The sequence below is a fragment of the Gobio gobio genome, assembly GCF_949357685.1.
Source record: "Gobio gobio genome assembly, chromosome: 6".
NCBI lineage: Eukaryota > Metazoa > Chordata > Actinopteri > Cypriniformes > Gobionidae > Gobio > Gobio gobio.
Window position 1 is genome coordinate 34586486 of NC_137102.1, and position 17857 is coordinate 34604342.

The 17857-nt window shown below is 40.9% G+C and overlaps 1 protein-coding gene across 1 annotated transcript in view; it reads left to right on the forward strand.

Annotated features, from left to right (window-relative positions):
* LOC307127973 (von Willebrand factor A domain-containing protein 7-like) overlaps positions 1 to 17857 on the forward strand; it is a 51266-nt gene that overhangs the window by 27813 nt on the left and 5596 nt on the right. The window contains exons 7-14 of the mRNA XM_079819472.1: positions 5569 to 5738; positions 6310 to 6422; positions 6961 to 7077; positions 7167 to 7340; positions 7471 to 7603; positions 15842 to 15991; positions 16103 to 16195; positions 16283 to 16551. Coding sequence (XP_079675598.1) covers positions 5569 to 5738; positions 6310 to 6422; positions 6961 to 7077; positions 7167 to 7340; positions 7471 to 7603; positions 15842 to 15991; positions 16103 to 16195; positions 16283 to 16551 — 1219 coding nt within the window. The remainder of the gene's footprint in view (positions 1 to 5568; positions 5739 to 6309; positions 6423 to 6960; positions 7078 to 7166; positions 7341 to 7470; positions 7604 to 15841; positions 15992 to 16102; positions 16196 to 16282; positions 16552 to 17857) is intronic.

Genomic DNA, 17857 nt, shown 5'->3' on the forward strand with positions numbered 1-17857 from the left:
TTGTGGAGAACAACGGGGGTAAGAGACCTCAATATCTAACTGAACAATGCAAACGTCATGACACTACTGAGATGACTGACTTTAATCAGAGAGTCATTGAGAAATTTGCTGGCCAGAAAGAAAGGAGAGCAAAATTTTATGTTCAAGTAGTCAACATGTCTGTTGTTGCTGTTTTCTTTTGTTTTTCTTTTCCTCATTCAATTATATGTGGAAATGAATGTGTAAAAAGATTAAAGTGAAGACACTGTTTTCTCTTTAATGCTTGAATTTAGTCAACATGCATCTTGATACTGCACCAACTTTTCAATGAATTCCTATGAAAGTTTAGCTTCCATAAGCATGATCTGAAAATGCGCCAGACTGGACTTCATCCACATGAGACAAAAATAAAATGTCTGTCTTTTCTCAGTCTAGAAGGCACCAAATTCAAAAATAATTTCACATTTCTACATAAATGACCCAGTTTAAATACACATTCATCTTCCCAGCGCTGAAATACCCCTTTAAAACAAAAAAATACCAAAAAAACATTTCCGGACAAGCAAATGTTTTACTCGGACAAATGACGATGCTTGTCCGAAGGACAAGCACGTGAACAGGCATAATGTCGAGCCCTGCTTTCTTTCCAGTCACATGAATGCTTCACTTTGCGTGTCAGAATGCTTGAACCCAGACCACTACTCTACGGGTTTTTGGAAGTTGAAGTCCATTTATTATATATATTTTTTTACATATATAAGCCTATATCCTATATTACATGATCATATATTCTGCCATAAACAATATAAACATAAAATAATTAGAGTACTGTTTACTTGCATCAAACAACTCTGTTGGTATTATTATAATTATAATTGTTACATTTAATTTATTGACACACTTTAATATGTGAATTAAGGCCCTTTCACACCGGATGCGTAACGAAAAAGCAAAGCGGAAAAAGCTAATATTTTGTGTGCGAATAGTTCGCGTCAAAACCATTCACATCAGCCGTGATGCGAGTTTGCGACATTTCAGAGCTCCAACATTCCAAAACATTCGCAGCGACAGCTGAGAAAACACGGACACTTCATCATTCAGTGGAGACAAGCTTTTCATTTTCTTTAAAAGACCGAAAAGAAGGTTTTGGGTGCACCCAGTCTTAAAGAACAGAGAGTCTGAAGAGTAGTATGCTAATCTTGTACAGGAGCTAAAACTTTATCATGGCCGGTTCCGCACTTACTTTCAAATGTCCGTGGGACAATTTGAGGAGCTCCTCCAGAGATGGTAGCAGCGCATTTGACGAGATAAACCACACACTTCAGGAACCAATCGATCCGGAGCAGCTGTGTTTCCAGCTATGCTTCCAGTTGAGTCACAATGTAAACATTTAAGTGCCACAGTCGTACTGACGGAAACACATTCACTTTCCATAGTCGCGGACACAATTAGGTTAGAAAAAAATCAACGTATTGATTATAATATCGTAATCTGTAGCCTATAGGCTAGTAGACAAAAACAGCTGTAAACACAGAACTACAGCTGTAATCTCATGAGAAATGCGATACCTGGCAAAGGTTCATGTTAGCCGCGTTTCCACCGAAATTACCCGGAACTATTTGTACCAGGAACTTTTTTCCCAGGAACTTTTTCTCCCCCAGACCTGCTACTATCTGCGTTTCCACCGCGGTCTAAAGTACCGGGAAGATTAGGCAAATTAATCCGATGACGTGGGAATGCGCGCAACTGCTCCTCCCAGTCACCGACGGACAGTAATCACTTTTGCGCGATACTGTCTGCAACAATAACAAGTGGAGGAGATGCAAGCATTCTGCTTTTGCTGGTTATGTATACACATTACCAACACTGCTTATTTAAACGTGCACTTTCACCTGGTTTCACCATTTTAATGCAAAATGGGATGATGGGCAATCCAAAATCTGAATGTGTTGTAATAGCTCAATTCCAAAACAAAATATTTTCTATAAAAGGATAATGAGGTTTCAGTCATTCATGACAGATGTGTGAAAAGTTAATTGAATGAAAACAAAAGACTGAATTAAGCGGTTGAAAGATTAGGTACTAGACTGCAAGTATTTAATTTTTTATCACAATAACATCTCTTAGCATTCACAAAAAAAAATAAAAAAAAATAAAAATTCACATGACTAGTATTACAATATGCTTCATTAAATGCATAATTTTAGAGACTTCTTCCTCAAATTTTAAATGAAGCAGGACCACACTTATGGCTTCACTTAAGTTGTGGTTATAAGTTATTATACTACATTCACATAGTTATACATTTAAAAATATAATATTTGAGTTTTCTAGATATGTTTATGTGCATATTCAGAAAGACTTGCGAGCAGGAGCCCTTTTATTTGCTTCCTACACTATATGAATACAATTAGAATGTGGTTATATAGTTAGAATGTGGAAATTAAAGACACAGTGACATTTTACACATTTGACTTTATTTTAGACAGATTAGTTCTTACAAAATTAAAATAAAAGTGTGCAAAGACAAATAAATTACTAGAACAATAAAATGAAAATATAAAATGTGAAAACAACAATATAAAAAAAGTGTATTTTTCAGTAACCTGTCCAAGAGCTGTGCCAACACGTACAATATATAAAGTACAAATGTGGTAGTGCAAATGCTTCATTCAAGCAGCTGGTCATTGTGGCTACTTCTTGAACGACTGGACAAACTGTCCAAGAACATACAGAAACCAGGTCTGAAAGTCCCTCTGCTGCCGTCAGCTTTCTTCCGCTTCTGACTGGTGGAATGCCAGCTCTTGCCTCCTCATCTTTCCTCGGCCTGGCTCTCAAGTAACAGCTGAATATATTGGTCACGCTGTTCTTGTCCATGCTGCAGGACGGCCGGGTTAGCATCCTCCATGTCCCTCAGTGCATCAAGAAAGTCACAGTCCCTTTTCCTTTTCTCTAAGTAGAAAAATTGCACAGAAACACATGGAAATTAATACACAAGGCAACCATGAAACAATAGAAACCATCAATTAATTATTTAAAGTGTTTTCACTACAAATAATGAACAATTGTTTATGCCCAGTGTGCAATTTTTTATCATGGGCAATTTAAGTTTACAATTAAAAACAACAAAACTACTCAAAACCATTAAGGATTACACATCAGTTTTTAAATATATACACATTTTTGTCAGCTTTATACCTCGGCGTGTGTGTGTTTCGGCAGGAAACACGGGACGAGGGTTAATGAACTGGTGACCGCGGGGGAAAACACGGTGGTCTCCGTTGCCTGCAATTCATTGGGGCCACTCGTTACGTCTGGAAAAGCACGTTGAAAAAAGTTACTGCAACGTGTTTAAACACTGCAACGAGTTTAATAGATGATACCAAGATGAGATATTTACCTTCAACCCACTCGGATTCCTGGATGGTTTCCAACAACGCACTAGCCAAGTCTTTCGTTACCGCTGCACCAGAAAAGGACGGTCTGTGTCCCAACAACGCGTCCAGACGGTCATACCACTTGTTGATACGCCGGTCGGAACCGCTCCGGTTGTTATGATCCTTCAATTTCTTGTAATCTTGTCTTAATTTCTTTAACTTCTCTCTGCACTGTTTCCCAGTGTGACTGGAACCGAGTCGATATCTTCAGGTATACCTTTTCATTGCGGGTCGCCGTTTCCAGTTCCCGCTGGATGTCCTCCTCTGCATATATGCTCAATAAAGCCTGAACCTCGTCGTCAGTCCATCGGTCTAATTTTTTGTTGAACTCCATTGTTGCAAAGAAAATATTTACTGAACGCAGAACCCACCACGCAAAAGACTTGTAAAAATGGCGGTGGAAAAAAAAATGCTGCGAGAGCTCAACCAATCAGCATGTTCAGCGCCCAAGTCCCACCCCCGAAAGTTCCCGAACTTTTAAAAAGTACCACCTCGCAAGCAGGGCCGTTTGGAGGGGGAAATATTTAGCCGGAACTTCATTTAGACCCTGGTTCCTGCGGTCGAAACACACCGAGTTCCCCCCCAAAGTTCCTAGTTCCGGGGGAAAGTTCCTGCGGTGGAAACGCGGCTGTTGATTGAATGGCTAGTGACATAAACTGGACATTTCGTCACCTTTGTTTCCTTGTATGTGATTGGTTTAAGCCTATTCTATCGCTGCGAGTGTTACAAAAAAATTGACATCGAAACGGAAAAAAATAAACGTTTTTTCGCCTCAGCACATTCGCGTTCGGTGTGGAAGCTCTCATTACACTGATCAAAAAAAAATTAGCTGATCAAAAAATAAAACCAAATTCGCGCGTCAAAATCGCATCCATTGTGAAAGGACCTTTATATTATCACACAACTGAACATTTTGCATTGTTAGGCTTTTATTTGTGCTCAATAGATAAAACAACGGGTTTATGGCTGTTATCAATTTGACCTGCCACAAGATAGAACTGTTTTCGACACTCCTGATGCTTCGGATATTTTCCAGAAACAATCAGGGGAAAGCCTCTGTGGTTCATGAGACTTCATTTGCCCATCCCTACTGACAAGGCAAACATGAGGACTATATATACAACTATGACAACCAATGAACAACCAGACCTCAAACACATGACAAGACAATTAACCAATCAGAACAAGACACATGAAACAAGGGAAGCACATGAAGTGATCACATAAGGGCAAGGGGGTAACATGACAAGAACCAAGAAACATGACTGAGGCAAAATTACAAAATAAAAAGACATGAAACAAACAAAACCCAAAACCAACCGTGACAGATATTCCATGTAACCTTAATCAACAAGTAGAATCGACCATGACATCCTCACCTTACCTTATTCGTTATTATTGCAGAAAATTCCCTCACCTGCTGGAGTCGTACAGCTGCAGCTTAAATGAAAGTTGGTTTTGGGGGGCAACCTAATAAAGAGGTTGACCGGCACACTGTATTTTATGTATTTTGAAAATACAGAAATACTAAACTTAAATGTATTTCAAATTGTTGATTTTGTTCAAAGCCGTTAAAAAATATATACAGTATTTTAAAATAGATAGATTCCATATCTTTAGACAAACTTTCTTAAACATTTAAGAGATATTACTTGCAAAGCTGGGAGCAAATGTCATGTTCTCTTAACAACCTGTTTTCTACACTACCGGTCAAAAGTTTGGGGTCAGCAATTTTTTCCCCCCAAAGAAATTTATACTTTTACTCAGCAAGGACTTTTAAATTGCATTTTCAATTGACACTTACAAATAGAATGATGATTTCTGAAGGATCATGTGACACTGAAGACTGGAGTAATGATGCTGAAAAGTCAACTTTGCCACAACAGAAATAAATCACATTTAAAAATATAATTATAAAAGTTATTTAAAATTTTTGCTGTTTTTACTGTATTTTTTATCAAATAAATGTAGCCTTTGGTGAGTATAAGTTTGTATAAGGCCGACCCCAAAATTTTGAATGGTAGTGTATGTAGCATTCCTAATTGTTTTGTCTAAATAAAGTATATAACTATAAATGTAATGTGAATACGTTAATGTTTACATTTAAAATGCATTAACCAGAATAATTGTCCCCTCTTTTTCCCTCCATCAGGCTGATGGGTATTGCACGATCTGCAGTGCTGGCTTTTGTGATTGACACCACAGGCAGTATGGCAAACGACATTGCAGAAGCCAAGAGAGTCGCTTTCAGCATCATTGACAGTAAGAAAGGAACTACAGATGAACCATCTTTATATATTCTGGTGCCGTTTAATGATCCAGGTGAGTGCAAAAAGGGTTTCCATTAAGCAGGGGTGTAGCACAAAATCCTGGGCCCTATGCATAGGCAGTCCTGATGGGCCCCCATGTTCCATGTTAAAATATATTCCAGACTTTTCAAAGGGCCCTTTCCCTAGACGGGGCCCTGGGTAGTCAGGTCCACTTTTCCCCCCACTACCACGCCCATGCCATTAAGCATTGAAATACATAGCAAATAGAAATATTTGAAAAATATAATCCTTTTTAATTATACTGAACTCTTTTATTGATACTTTTCATTATTGAATGCAAATTAAAATAGGTTTATTTAATAGCAACATTTGTTTGACATTCCCCCAATGAGTTTGTTGGTCTCTGTGAAGAAAACATGCAATTCTGCCTTAGAATTTGACCAGAATTAGGTACTTTTTGGAGCAGCCTTCGTGTACCTATATGGTTACTTAAAATGTTGCCTCTGTATGCAGCTCACTAGGTCTTGGAATAGAGCAATGATGTACTTTTTTACTCTTATTATGGCAAAAGTGGTCTATGTTTTTACAGAAACAATTTGTATGAATTTTGTATGAATTTCCAGATTTTGGACCACTAATAAGAACCACAGACCCAGATATAATGAAGTCAGAGATCTCCAAGCTCAATGCTAATGGAGGAGGAGACCTCCCAGAAATGTGCCTGTCAGGAATTCAGGTACTGTACTGTGTGGCCGTTAAGCCAATCACCTCAATCTTGTGAGTACATACAGCTCAAGATTAGTTCATCCCCGCTGTTAGAAGGAGCATTTTAGGAAGTCTTTTTTACCAACCGCTATTAGATTGTACAACCAACGTTATAAAATGATAGATTATATTCTAGGATTACTTGGTTGTATTTAATCTTTATGCTTTGCGAAATTGATACTGGAGAATAGGTTTTGTTGCTGTTGTGAATGTTATTTATTTATTATATTGTTGTGCTGCTGTGACATGTGAATTTTCCCTTGGGGATTAATACAATTGTCAGTATCAGTATCAGTCATATCTGATTAGCAACCAGAATAGTCTCTAGTTAAAATTAATAAATATTGAATATTATAAAGAATATTATAGAGAATATGTGAACCTTCATCCACAACTAAATTGACTGAAAAGATCCATTCTTTGTTTTAGTCAAAACACTAGCAGCAGTCAGTGTTTATTGACCATTCTACATAGTTCTTCTCATTTCTAACCTTCTGTCTCTCCAACAGTTGGCTCTGACAGGCGCTCCCTCTTCCTCGCATATATACGTGTTCACTGACGCTCCACCGAAGGATACATACCTGGAGAAAACCATCACTGCCCTAATCCGCAGCACCAAGTCTACAGTAAACTGTCCAACGTTGCTTCACATACAGTCTTTGCATCAACATTTTCACCAGCCCTCCATTTTACATATCTTGCCCTCTCTTCTCAGGTGTCTTTCTTCATAACAACATCAAGTAGGAGAAGAAGGGCATTGAATGCACCATCACAGTTTCGGGGATATTATGACATGGGCTTGGCCTCTGGTGGACAAGCCATTGTGGTCACCAAGTCCAGACTCTCTCTAGCCACTGAAATTATTGTTGATACCTCTACTTCAGCACTGGTATGATCAGTGTCATATAGTCATTTTGAAATTGTAAATATCTCACAAACAAAACATTTACACCAGCTAAATGAGTAAAGCCAAACTTTTTTCCTTGCAAATGTTTGGACACTCTTTCTTCTTATGTCAGGTGACAATTCTTCAGCGCTCCAGGAATCCAGGATGTGTAGAGAGTTTCTCCTTCCTACTCGACAAGTCTGTGTCCAACACTACTATCTACCTCACAGGAAGAAGCCTCACATTCAACCTACGCAGCCCGGCAGGTAAATTCAGGGGCACTTTTAGTAGAACGCGAACCACATATTATTGAAAACTAAATGAAAAAAAAAAAATGTTAACTAAAATAAAAATATTTTTTGTAACCAAACAATTTTCATGATTATCATGTTAATGTAGAAATTAGAAATACAGTGTAATTCATATAAATGAAAAGTAAAAATACAGAAAATGTCTGTTTAAACTGAATTAACTTAAATACAAATTTACTATTTAAATTATTGACTATACATTTATTTTAAAGATAAGTGCAAAGTCAATAAGTTATTTGTTACATTTTTTAAAGACAAGCTGTCAAACATTTTGAATTTCAACAAATGTTTGTATTATCTTCATTCCATCTTAGTCCAGGATAAATCATAGTGTCATGGACATTTTACCAGGCTGTTAGCAACTTTATACATTAAATCTGTAACAGAAGATGAAATGAGAATCTGGTTTGGTCTCATGGAAGAGTGGCGGTAGCAACAGTATGTTGCACTGACTATAGATAATCTCGCCTCATGTTAAAGGGTTAGTTCACCCAAAAATCAAAATTCTGTCATTAATTACTTCCTCTCATGTCGTTCGACACCCGTAAGACATTCATCTTCGGAACACAAATGAAGATATTTTAGTTGAAATCCGATGGCTCAGAAAGGCCTCCATTGGCACAATGGCACTTTACACTCTCAAGACCCATAAAAGGTACTAAAGACGTCGTTACAAAGTCCATCTCACTACAGTGGTTCTACAATAGCTTTATGAAGCGACGAGAATAGTTTTTGTGCGCAAAAAAAACCTAAATAACGACTTATATAGTGATAACCGATTTCAAAACACTGCATCATGAAGCTTCGAAGCGTTATGAATCAGTGAGTCGATTCAGCGGTTTGGATCGCCAAAGTCACGTGATTTCAGCAGTTTGGCGGTTTGACACGCGATCCGAATCATGATTTCGACTCGCTGATTCATAACGCTTCGATGCTTCATGATGCTTCATGATGCTGTGTTTGATGCTTCAATAAGTTAGGAGCACCAGCAAAAATGTTGGAGCACCACAACATAATGTTTAAATGTGCGTGTGTCATGTGCAAGAAAATCTGTCATTCAATTGTCAGAATAAAAAAGTTGCTTGTCTGGAAAAAAAAATATATTTTTGTGTTATAAATATAATTTATTCTGAAGCAATATTCTCACCAGTGTTCTACCAGTTCTATATTTAAATCTGCATATTTGTGATTTACCCAGAGGACTTTCTTTTTACCTTTATAAAGGGCATTCTTTCCCCAATCTTATTAAATGTATGCTGCGTCATCTTTCATTTAAAAACGACACTATAGAGCTGTTGGCAATCAAATTAAATCATTTACACTGAAAAATTACAATTGCATTGAATAAATGTAATGAGATTGTTTTAAATATATTTTGAATATACAAATAAGAAATATTGGAAAGAATGATGGTATTAAGACATGAAACTAAACCGCCAGTAGATGGCGCAGTGGCCGTCTTAATGAGTGAATCATTGAGTCATTCATTCAGACAATTTGTTCAAATGACTGATTTGTTCAAGAATGAGGCAGTTGTTAATGAATGGGTCATTGAATCTTTGACTCTTTGACTGATTTGTTCAAAACACTGAATCATTCAGTAACAAGCTTTTGCTGTGAGATGCGCTGTGGTTCTGCTGTGATCTTTGTTTGGAAATATTTTCGCTGCTGAAATATAACAGAAACAGTCAATATTGCGTTTAAAATGTAAGTGACTTGATTTTAACTGTTTATTGAACTGTTGTATGTAATCAAATTCACATATTCAATCTTTGTGTGTGCTGATTTGTTTTGATTTCTCCTCGAGAGGCTGCGCAAGCCTCAAAAGCGCAACCTTGTTACCGTCAGTGCATTATAGTATGTACATTATTATCCACCATCAATCGTAACTTACACTAAATGAAGTCAAATCAGAATCATTCTCGCATTTTTGGTGGTTCCTTAGTTTTTAGTTTTTTTTGTTATTGACGTTTTAATCTAGCCTGGATGCCAGCCAAATTTTTCTTCGACTTCTTCCAGTGTGCGTGAGAGTTGAGTTCTGTTGACAACTATGCGTTGCTTACCATACGTCACTTACTCCGTTGCTCGGATTGGTTGTAGGTCTATCCAATTGAGTGCAGAGGCATTTTCTTTCCTGGTTTGGTTGAAACACGCCTCATAATCACAGCCCAATGGAGCAGTATCAGACTCATATTCTGACTAGAATCTGAGTATGACGACGTCAGGCTAGTTTTAATCAGGCTACTATTCCAGTCGGGCAATTCAAATTCTCTTTAACTTTTCCCTTCATAAAACTACTTCTCTCTTCAGCTCTTTACATGTTGTGCGCTAGTTAGCTCTAGGGCTGAAACGATTCATCGAGTTACTCGATTAACTCGATTACAAAAATTCCTCAAGGCAAAAATTCTGTCTCGAAGCCTTGTTAAATTCCTTTGATGCGCACTATACGCGCAGGTTTCTGATTCACACGGACCGTTGTTCAATGTTCAGAAAGCACACCATAGCGCATGATACATTTTGAATTTAGTTGGCGCGATGGCGGAGAGTAAAGATGTCCATAAACGGCAGAGAATGTCTAAAGTTTGGGATCATTACATTCTTAAAAAAGAAGAGAACAAGGTGCAATGTGTCTACTGCAAAGTAGACCTGGCATTCCACAGCAGTACGACTTCAATGGTAACGTAGCCTATACATTGATGTTCGCTGATTTTAATCCCATACTGTATTTGTAGCGATGTCGTGAGGCGGTTTGACTAGATATGATGTTTAGCTTTGATGTTTTTAAGTAGTAAACATATGCACGTTCAATTGCAAGAGAGTATAGCCTAAAACACACACACACACACACACACACTCACACGCATCCTTGTCTCTCTCACGCGCCAGTCAGACCAATCGCGGCAATGCATCACATATGCTTAAACTTTTATGTAGTCACGCAACAATAATTTCAGCATGCATTCACTCTATACACCAGGACGTGATGTTGTGATGCGATTGTTCGAACGGATGCATCACCTAACATGCACCGCAATGCAAGTGATGCAAGCCAAATGCAGCGTTCTATTGAAAATTAATGTATGCATTTCTGCCGTACCAAACTGCAATGAAGCAACTGGTCTGACTGACTCTTCCTCACGCACGGCGCGATTGCGTGCACACACACACACACACACACACACACACACACAGGTTGCTAGATTACCATAGCAAATAGGCTCACCCCAGAATGGATATATTATTTGTTAGTAGCATAATGGTAAATGCTGCAGGTGTAGAAATCTACATTTACTTTGATGTCAGGGCTAGATTACAGCATGAAACCTGTTGTGCATATTAATAAAATAAATAGATTTTCCTCTTCATTTTCATTATGCATTATTTGTTTTGGTTGTTTAAAAACACACAAATTGTTTTATCCGATCAATTGATTAATCAATCGATTAATCGATTATAAAAAGAATCGATAGCTGCAGCCCTAGTTAGCTCCCTGTCACATGACAGTGGAGCGCAGTGAAAGGGAGTGATTGACGGCTGATATTAATCAACCTAAAGTCTGCTTTAAAGTTAAGATTAAAGTTTAATTGGTTATGTGATAGAACAGTGGATCGCTTTAATGTATCAGCTCACAGCACATACTGTGCAGTAACTAGCGAACGTTTTATAGAGAAAGGAAAACTGGTCATACCTCAACAAATATTTGCACTCGCTCAAATGCTCCCAAATAGTTTGAGGTCGCACAGATCAAATTTCGGGCGCATATGCGACCAAAATGGTCGCAATTTCAAACCTTGGGTGGGGAACTCTCCTGGGCTGCGTTTCCCAAAAGCATCGTAAGCCTAAATTGATCGTAAAAACGATCGTACATTGATCTTAATATTAAGGTCTGTTTCCCAAAAGCATCGTAACTTAAGTAGCACTTGAAAATGATCGTAGATCTACGAGTGCTCTGGAGTAATCGTAAAGCTCTAAGTGTATCGTAAGAAGACAGAGTTATGAGGTCACCTACAGGACAACCGGCAGATTACACCTTTAACTTCATTCAAGTGCATTGTGATAATACTATACGGTTTTGATTGTACTTTATTGTACACTTTTTTATTATTTTTTTTATTTTAATATTCTCATTATTATCAATGTTGATAAAAAAACAGTTCTGCTGCTTAATATTTTTGTGGAAACTGACTTTATGATCACTGGATTTTTTATTTTTTTTTTTTTATGAGGGCAGGTAACAAACAAAAAAAATTATAAATACACATCTGAATTAAATGAGGATATTTATTTCGTCTTTTTGAAAGGTATCTTTTCTTGGGTTTTTTTGTTCAGCCTTTTGTCAGTGCCTCAGCCTGAAGGTAGTTGCTTTATATAGACGTGTTTTGATTGCTAATCCACATCAGATGACAATTATTAGGTGAAACGTTCAGAGGAAACGATTCCATATAAGGTTATATTTCAGCACTTCGCAAATGGACAGCGACTCTTAAGTAGCACTTAGAGCGCGTTCTCGCGCGTTCATGTTAAGTACATTTTTGGGAAACGCACGTGGAATTGCTGCGAGTGATCGTAACTTTGCTCGTAGAACACGCTCTTTAGAGCTAAGATACATCGTTATTGGGAAACCCGGCCCTGGGGAGGAAGATAAGCGCTCGTATCCTGTCCTTAGAGGGGAATGGCACTGCAAGCAAGCCATCAAGTGAGTCCTCTCACTTACTAGCTACTTGTAGCCAGTACAAAGGAGGACACACATATGTTAGGCGTCACCCAGCCCACAGCTCGACAAATGTCTGCCAGCGAGGCACTGTGCACCAACACCCAGGGAGAGGCAACACTCCGAATGGAGTGAGATCTCACCCCCAGGGGGCACAGCTTGTCTTGAGCCTGATACGCCAAGACTATGGCATCCACTATCCAGTGGGCCAACCACTGCTTAGAGACAGCCTTTCCCTTCTGCTGGCCTCCATAGCAGACAAAGAGGTGGTCTGAGGTACTGAAGCTCTGCATGTAGTCCACGTACAAGTGCAAATCACAAACAGGACAGAGCAGAGCAAAGGTTGGATCTGCCTCCTACAGGGATAGTGCTTGCATGTTCACCACCTGGTCGCTAAAGGGAGTGGTGTGAACATTGGACATGTATCAAGGCCAGAGTCTCAGGATTCCGTGAGAATTTGCCAGCCCGAACTCCAGGCATGACCGAAAATGCATGCAGGTCAGCACTGTCTTAAGAGACAGGTTTTTAAGTTCTACTGACTGTAGCAGCTCCAAGGCTGCTCTCTGCAAGGCTTACAAGAAAAAGTAAAGGTCTTAAAAGGGTACAAGGTGAGAGCAGGGATGGTTCAACCTCCTTGCCACCCTCAGGAACCTGATGATCAGGTTGGGTTTTTCCCACAGACTTGTCATCTACTGCATTGTGATGTGCAGCGATGGCGGCAACATACACTTTCAGGGTGGAGGGAGACAGCCTTCGCTCCAACCCCTCTTGCAGGAAGGACAGCACCGATCTGATTCCAACAGGTTTCACTCCAAAGCGTAAGCGCACCTCGAAGAGGGCGCTCTCACTGAAGTGACAGTGTCTACCACTGCTGGGGGTAGGTCACTCAAGTCCTCCATGTCCCATCCAGAGACCACACATGAAAGTTCCATAGATCTGAAGGTCCTTCCTCAGAGGAATCATCGCGAGGAGCGTCAATTCTGGGAACCAAGTTGGGCCAGTACGGTGGGACCATCAAGACCTGCTCCTCATCCTTCCTGACCTTGCACAATGTCTGTGCGAACAGGCTCACTGGGCGACATGCCCAGTTGCGACATGCATGGGGAGCCTAGACCACCCTGACTGTTGCCGATGAACTTGGGGGGATCGTATAGCCAAGTCTGATAGTCCGAATGAGCCAGCGAGATGGGTTGGGAGCGCTAGCCAGGCTTCAAGATGCCGTACAAGCTGGGTCAGAGGGAATAACAATGCACAGTGCCCTGGAGTGGGGACCGAGTGTATAGTGCAACACTTACATGGCTCCTTGGTTCCCGGTGGGGATTGGGAGGGGGTGTGTGAGAAGGTGCCACATCCTCAAACCACACACTCCTGCCTGCTGGTAAAAGAAGAGGGGAAAGAGAGTGGCAATGCATAGCGTCACATTGTCATCCGCACCCTCTTGGGAAACTGATCTTTTAACAAGAATTTGGGTACCGCTAGCCATAAAGCCAGCAGCAGAACAGAAATTTGACTCAACAAAGGATTCTCCGCCCAGCCCTCTGGGGGAAGGTGAACGCACCGTCTCCTAAAGAGCTGCTTCCTCCATCCCTAGGTCGCCTGTCTCACGCTTGGAGGGCCTGGCAGTCGGCAGCAGGCTGGACGCAGCAGCAGGATGTGCTTGATTGTCTCGTTGTCAAAGAGGACGGCCTGGGAGACGGGGTAGTCGAGAAAGTGAACTTTGTCCGTCTCCCTCATGTCAGCCAGGTTCAGCCAAAGATGGCATTCTGGACCACACGTGTGGACATCGCCTGCCCAAGGATCCGTGCTGAGGTCTGTCTCTGTGTGCAGTTCCTGCATCAACCCGGGGCCAGAACTACCCTTGTGCAGCTATTTGAGTGTCTTGGCCTGGTATACTTGTAGGAGGGCGATGGCGAGCAGGGCGGAGGTGGCCTGTCCAATGGCGCTGTAAGCCTTGGGCGTAAACACGGACAAGATTTTCAAGGGCTTGGATGGGAGACAGGGATTATCCTGCCAGGCAGTACTTTGTGAGCATGACTGCATCACAACTACACGCTCCACCTGGAGGATAGCCACATACCCCTTGTCCACTCCACCATCAAGAGTAGTGAGAGCCTTGGAGGCGCCGGAGCGGTTTCGGGCAGAAAAAGTTGACTTCCACGACTTTGCGACCTCCTCATGCACCTCTGGGAAGAAAGGCTCTGGAGTGGGATGCTGCTGTACAGCATGCCCTGCCCTGGTATACCAATATTCCAGCCTTGAGAGTTTAGGACATGGTGGAGGATTCCACTCAAGCCTGTCACTCTCAGCGGCCCGGGAAAGCATGGCCATCAGCTCTGGGTCTCGAACAACACTACTCTCCCTGAAGGGGACAGCGCAGCTGAATCATCATCTCCGGAGGACTCTAGCCCACCTTCAGGTGCAGCGATTGACCTCTGATCCTCCGGCGGAGCCCCGACTGAGATGCTGGGTCCCCCATGAGAAGGACCAGCAATCTCACTGGATGCTCCACAGCCTGCAATGCGTTAGAAGAGTGGGGGAATGGGGATTGACCCGACGGGAGAGACCCCACTGGGATCCTCAAGTCACCCCATGTATTAATCAAAGAAGCTCTCTGCTGGGGAGAGAGACTAGATCGGGGAATAGCAGATGAGACTCCACCTCTTTCGAGGTACTCGAGACTCGACCGCTGCACCACAATGGTCATACATGACTCATCCACGAATGCCACCTCAGCAGGCTTTTGGCCCAGACACGTGAGACAGCGATCATGACTGTGAGATGGGGACGGGTAACGACCACATCCAGAATCACATGGGTGAAATACCATCTTGAAAAAGACACAACCTCGTGCTTGCTCTTTTAGGCAAAAACTATGTTAGTGCTGAAGTGCACAGGGGAACGGTTGCTGCAAAGCATACAAGACTGTTTTAACAAGCCTGCTTGATGGAGCTTGCATAAAACGATAGAATGCGGTAATTCTTGCATAAAACTATAGAATGCGGTAATACACGATTTTAGTTTTTAGCTACTTGTTAGAAAAAGTAGTTAGCTACTGGAAAAGCTACACTGTTTTAAAAGCAACCGAGCCACTGTTAAGACTGCTACTGAAAAAATGTAGTTAAGTTAGTAGCATCTCTACATTGATTTAGCTACTGCCCATCACTGGAGCTTTTTCCGGGTTTGTAGAAAACTCATAGAAGGTTGATTGCAGAGCAGAATCAAACAAAATGCTCACCTAAAGCAAAAGCTTAAATGAGTGAGTGCTTCAAGCTTCCTTAGATACCCGCTTCATGGGGAGTGGCTTTGCAATGCAAATCTCACTCGCCAATGTCCATTGGCTTGTTTTGTTTACACTCAAAGGGGATTGGGCTCTCAAGATCCCAATTCGTCAGTTCGTTCTGACATAACATCGAACATTACCAACTGATAGGGAACAAAGTATGTTCCTCCACTATTATCTAATGGAATTAACTTGCTTCCAGGTGTGTCTCAATCTAACACTGTTGCCAACGGTACTCTGGGAACAATTCAGGAAGTAGGAAACCTGCAACGGATCCAATTAAATGAAACTGAGATGGGCCTGTGGCACATTGACATGATGACAACTCAGTCCTACACCATAAAAGTGATTGGTGAGCCATCGTGAACATATTTCATAAACCACCACACTAAAGTCTTTGCCAACCGGTCTTTTGGGCCTTTATAAGAAATTGATTTACATTTAAAGAATGTGCATTTTTCAGGTCAGAGTGCAATTACATTCATCTCTGAATTTGTGAAGGAATTCAAAGGACCTCATCCTGGATATGCTGTCGTTAATGGGCAGCCATCAGCAGGTTTGAACCGCTGTTGTGTTGAACTGAGTCGATTTTTATAAAATTATTTTAATGGAGGTTTAAAAAAAATATTTGCTCTTTATTCAGGCTCACCAGCTAAGCTGCTACTAACACTGACTGGAGAGAACGGTCCAGATGGTCTAGAGGTGCATGAAGTTGCTCTAATGGAGGTGTCTGGGGTCAAAGTGTCTAATGGAACCATAGAGAAAATGGGTGGTGGAGATTTCCTAGTTACTGTGAAAGAAGTGCCAGAAGGAGAGTTTGTGATATTACTGAAAGGAAAAGACAAGACCTTCTCCAGCCTGTTCCAGAGACAGACCACCACACAGATGTCTCAGTCCAAAGTGACTGTTAAGGTAAAAACTGCACATGACACTTATTTTCAAAACTATATTAAATTTGATCCATTTTGACATTCACTCTGATCCAAAACTTAGTGAGCTGTACCAAAAGGTAGATATAGTATCTTCAAATATGCTGCCTCCTAAGATAAATCTTCTCATCAAGATTTGACAGAGTTTATTGCATATATTTTTCACAGAGAATGGCATGACATTCCCAAAATGCATTGCACCAGGTTCAGTGAAAAAATAAATCCAATAAATCCATGGTGGATAAGTGGAAAACACTGGGTTACATTCATTAATAATTGCGTGGATTTTTCATATTTATACACACAGGAGAGCTTCTCATGAACTTCTCAATTCCGCCTAATTCACAATACATAAATACACACATGAATTTGTTCGTAACCTTGATTTGAATATATTTGGAGTATTCTAAATAAGCGACCACATACCTAAGGTTAAGAATTTTTATAAAACACGCCCAAATCTCTATATAAGCACTTTGAGATTACTTTTGATTAAACTACGTTTGGTCTTCGTCTTTCTGCCTGCACACACCCGTGACAGATGACAGGACCTCCAAAATGGATATAAGCGTTCAAATTATTTCGGTGGCTCAGGAGAGCACCGATTTCCTCACCTTTGCCACCCACTTCTTTCGTCTTGCCATCACCTGCCCCTACGACGACGAGACCCTGAAGAACTTGTTCTGGATCAGGGCCTCTGTCCTCCGTCACACCGGCTTCACCTCAGCCCTCGGGTACTCTGGCTCCATCTTCAACTTTCGTCGCCACGGCATTGCCGAAATCTCCAGAGCCAGCGATGTCTATCGGCTCTCCGTCTGTGCCTATAGATCCATCTGCTTAGTCTCCATTGGTCGTCCCCAGGTGCCGTCAGTTGTAACATGAATCACATGGCAAACATGAGGGCTTAAATACACAGAGACTAATGACAAGATGAGGGACACCTGTGAACACTGAGGAGACAATGAACCAATGACATGACACAAACACATGAGGGCATGGAAATCACATGACAAGACCAGGAAGTGCATAGCAGTGAACAAAGCAAACTAAGAAACATGACAGTGAACATGACAAACTCAAAAACATGAACATGAAACACAACCCAAAACACCCTGTGACAGTCCCCCAAACGAGCAAATGGGCTCGTTTAACCCAAATCTAAAAATGTCCTTAAGCGCAATATCATTAAAGTCAACATGATAACAAAGTCCACAAAACTCCTCCACATAATCCATAATGGATCGATGGCCTTGGCGCAGACGAAAGATTGCAACTGCTGGGTTCATTGT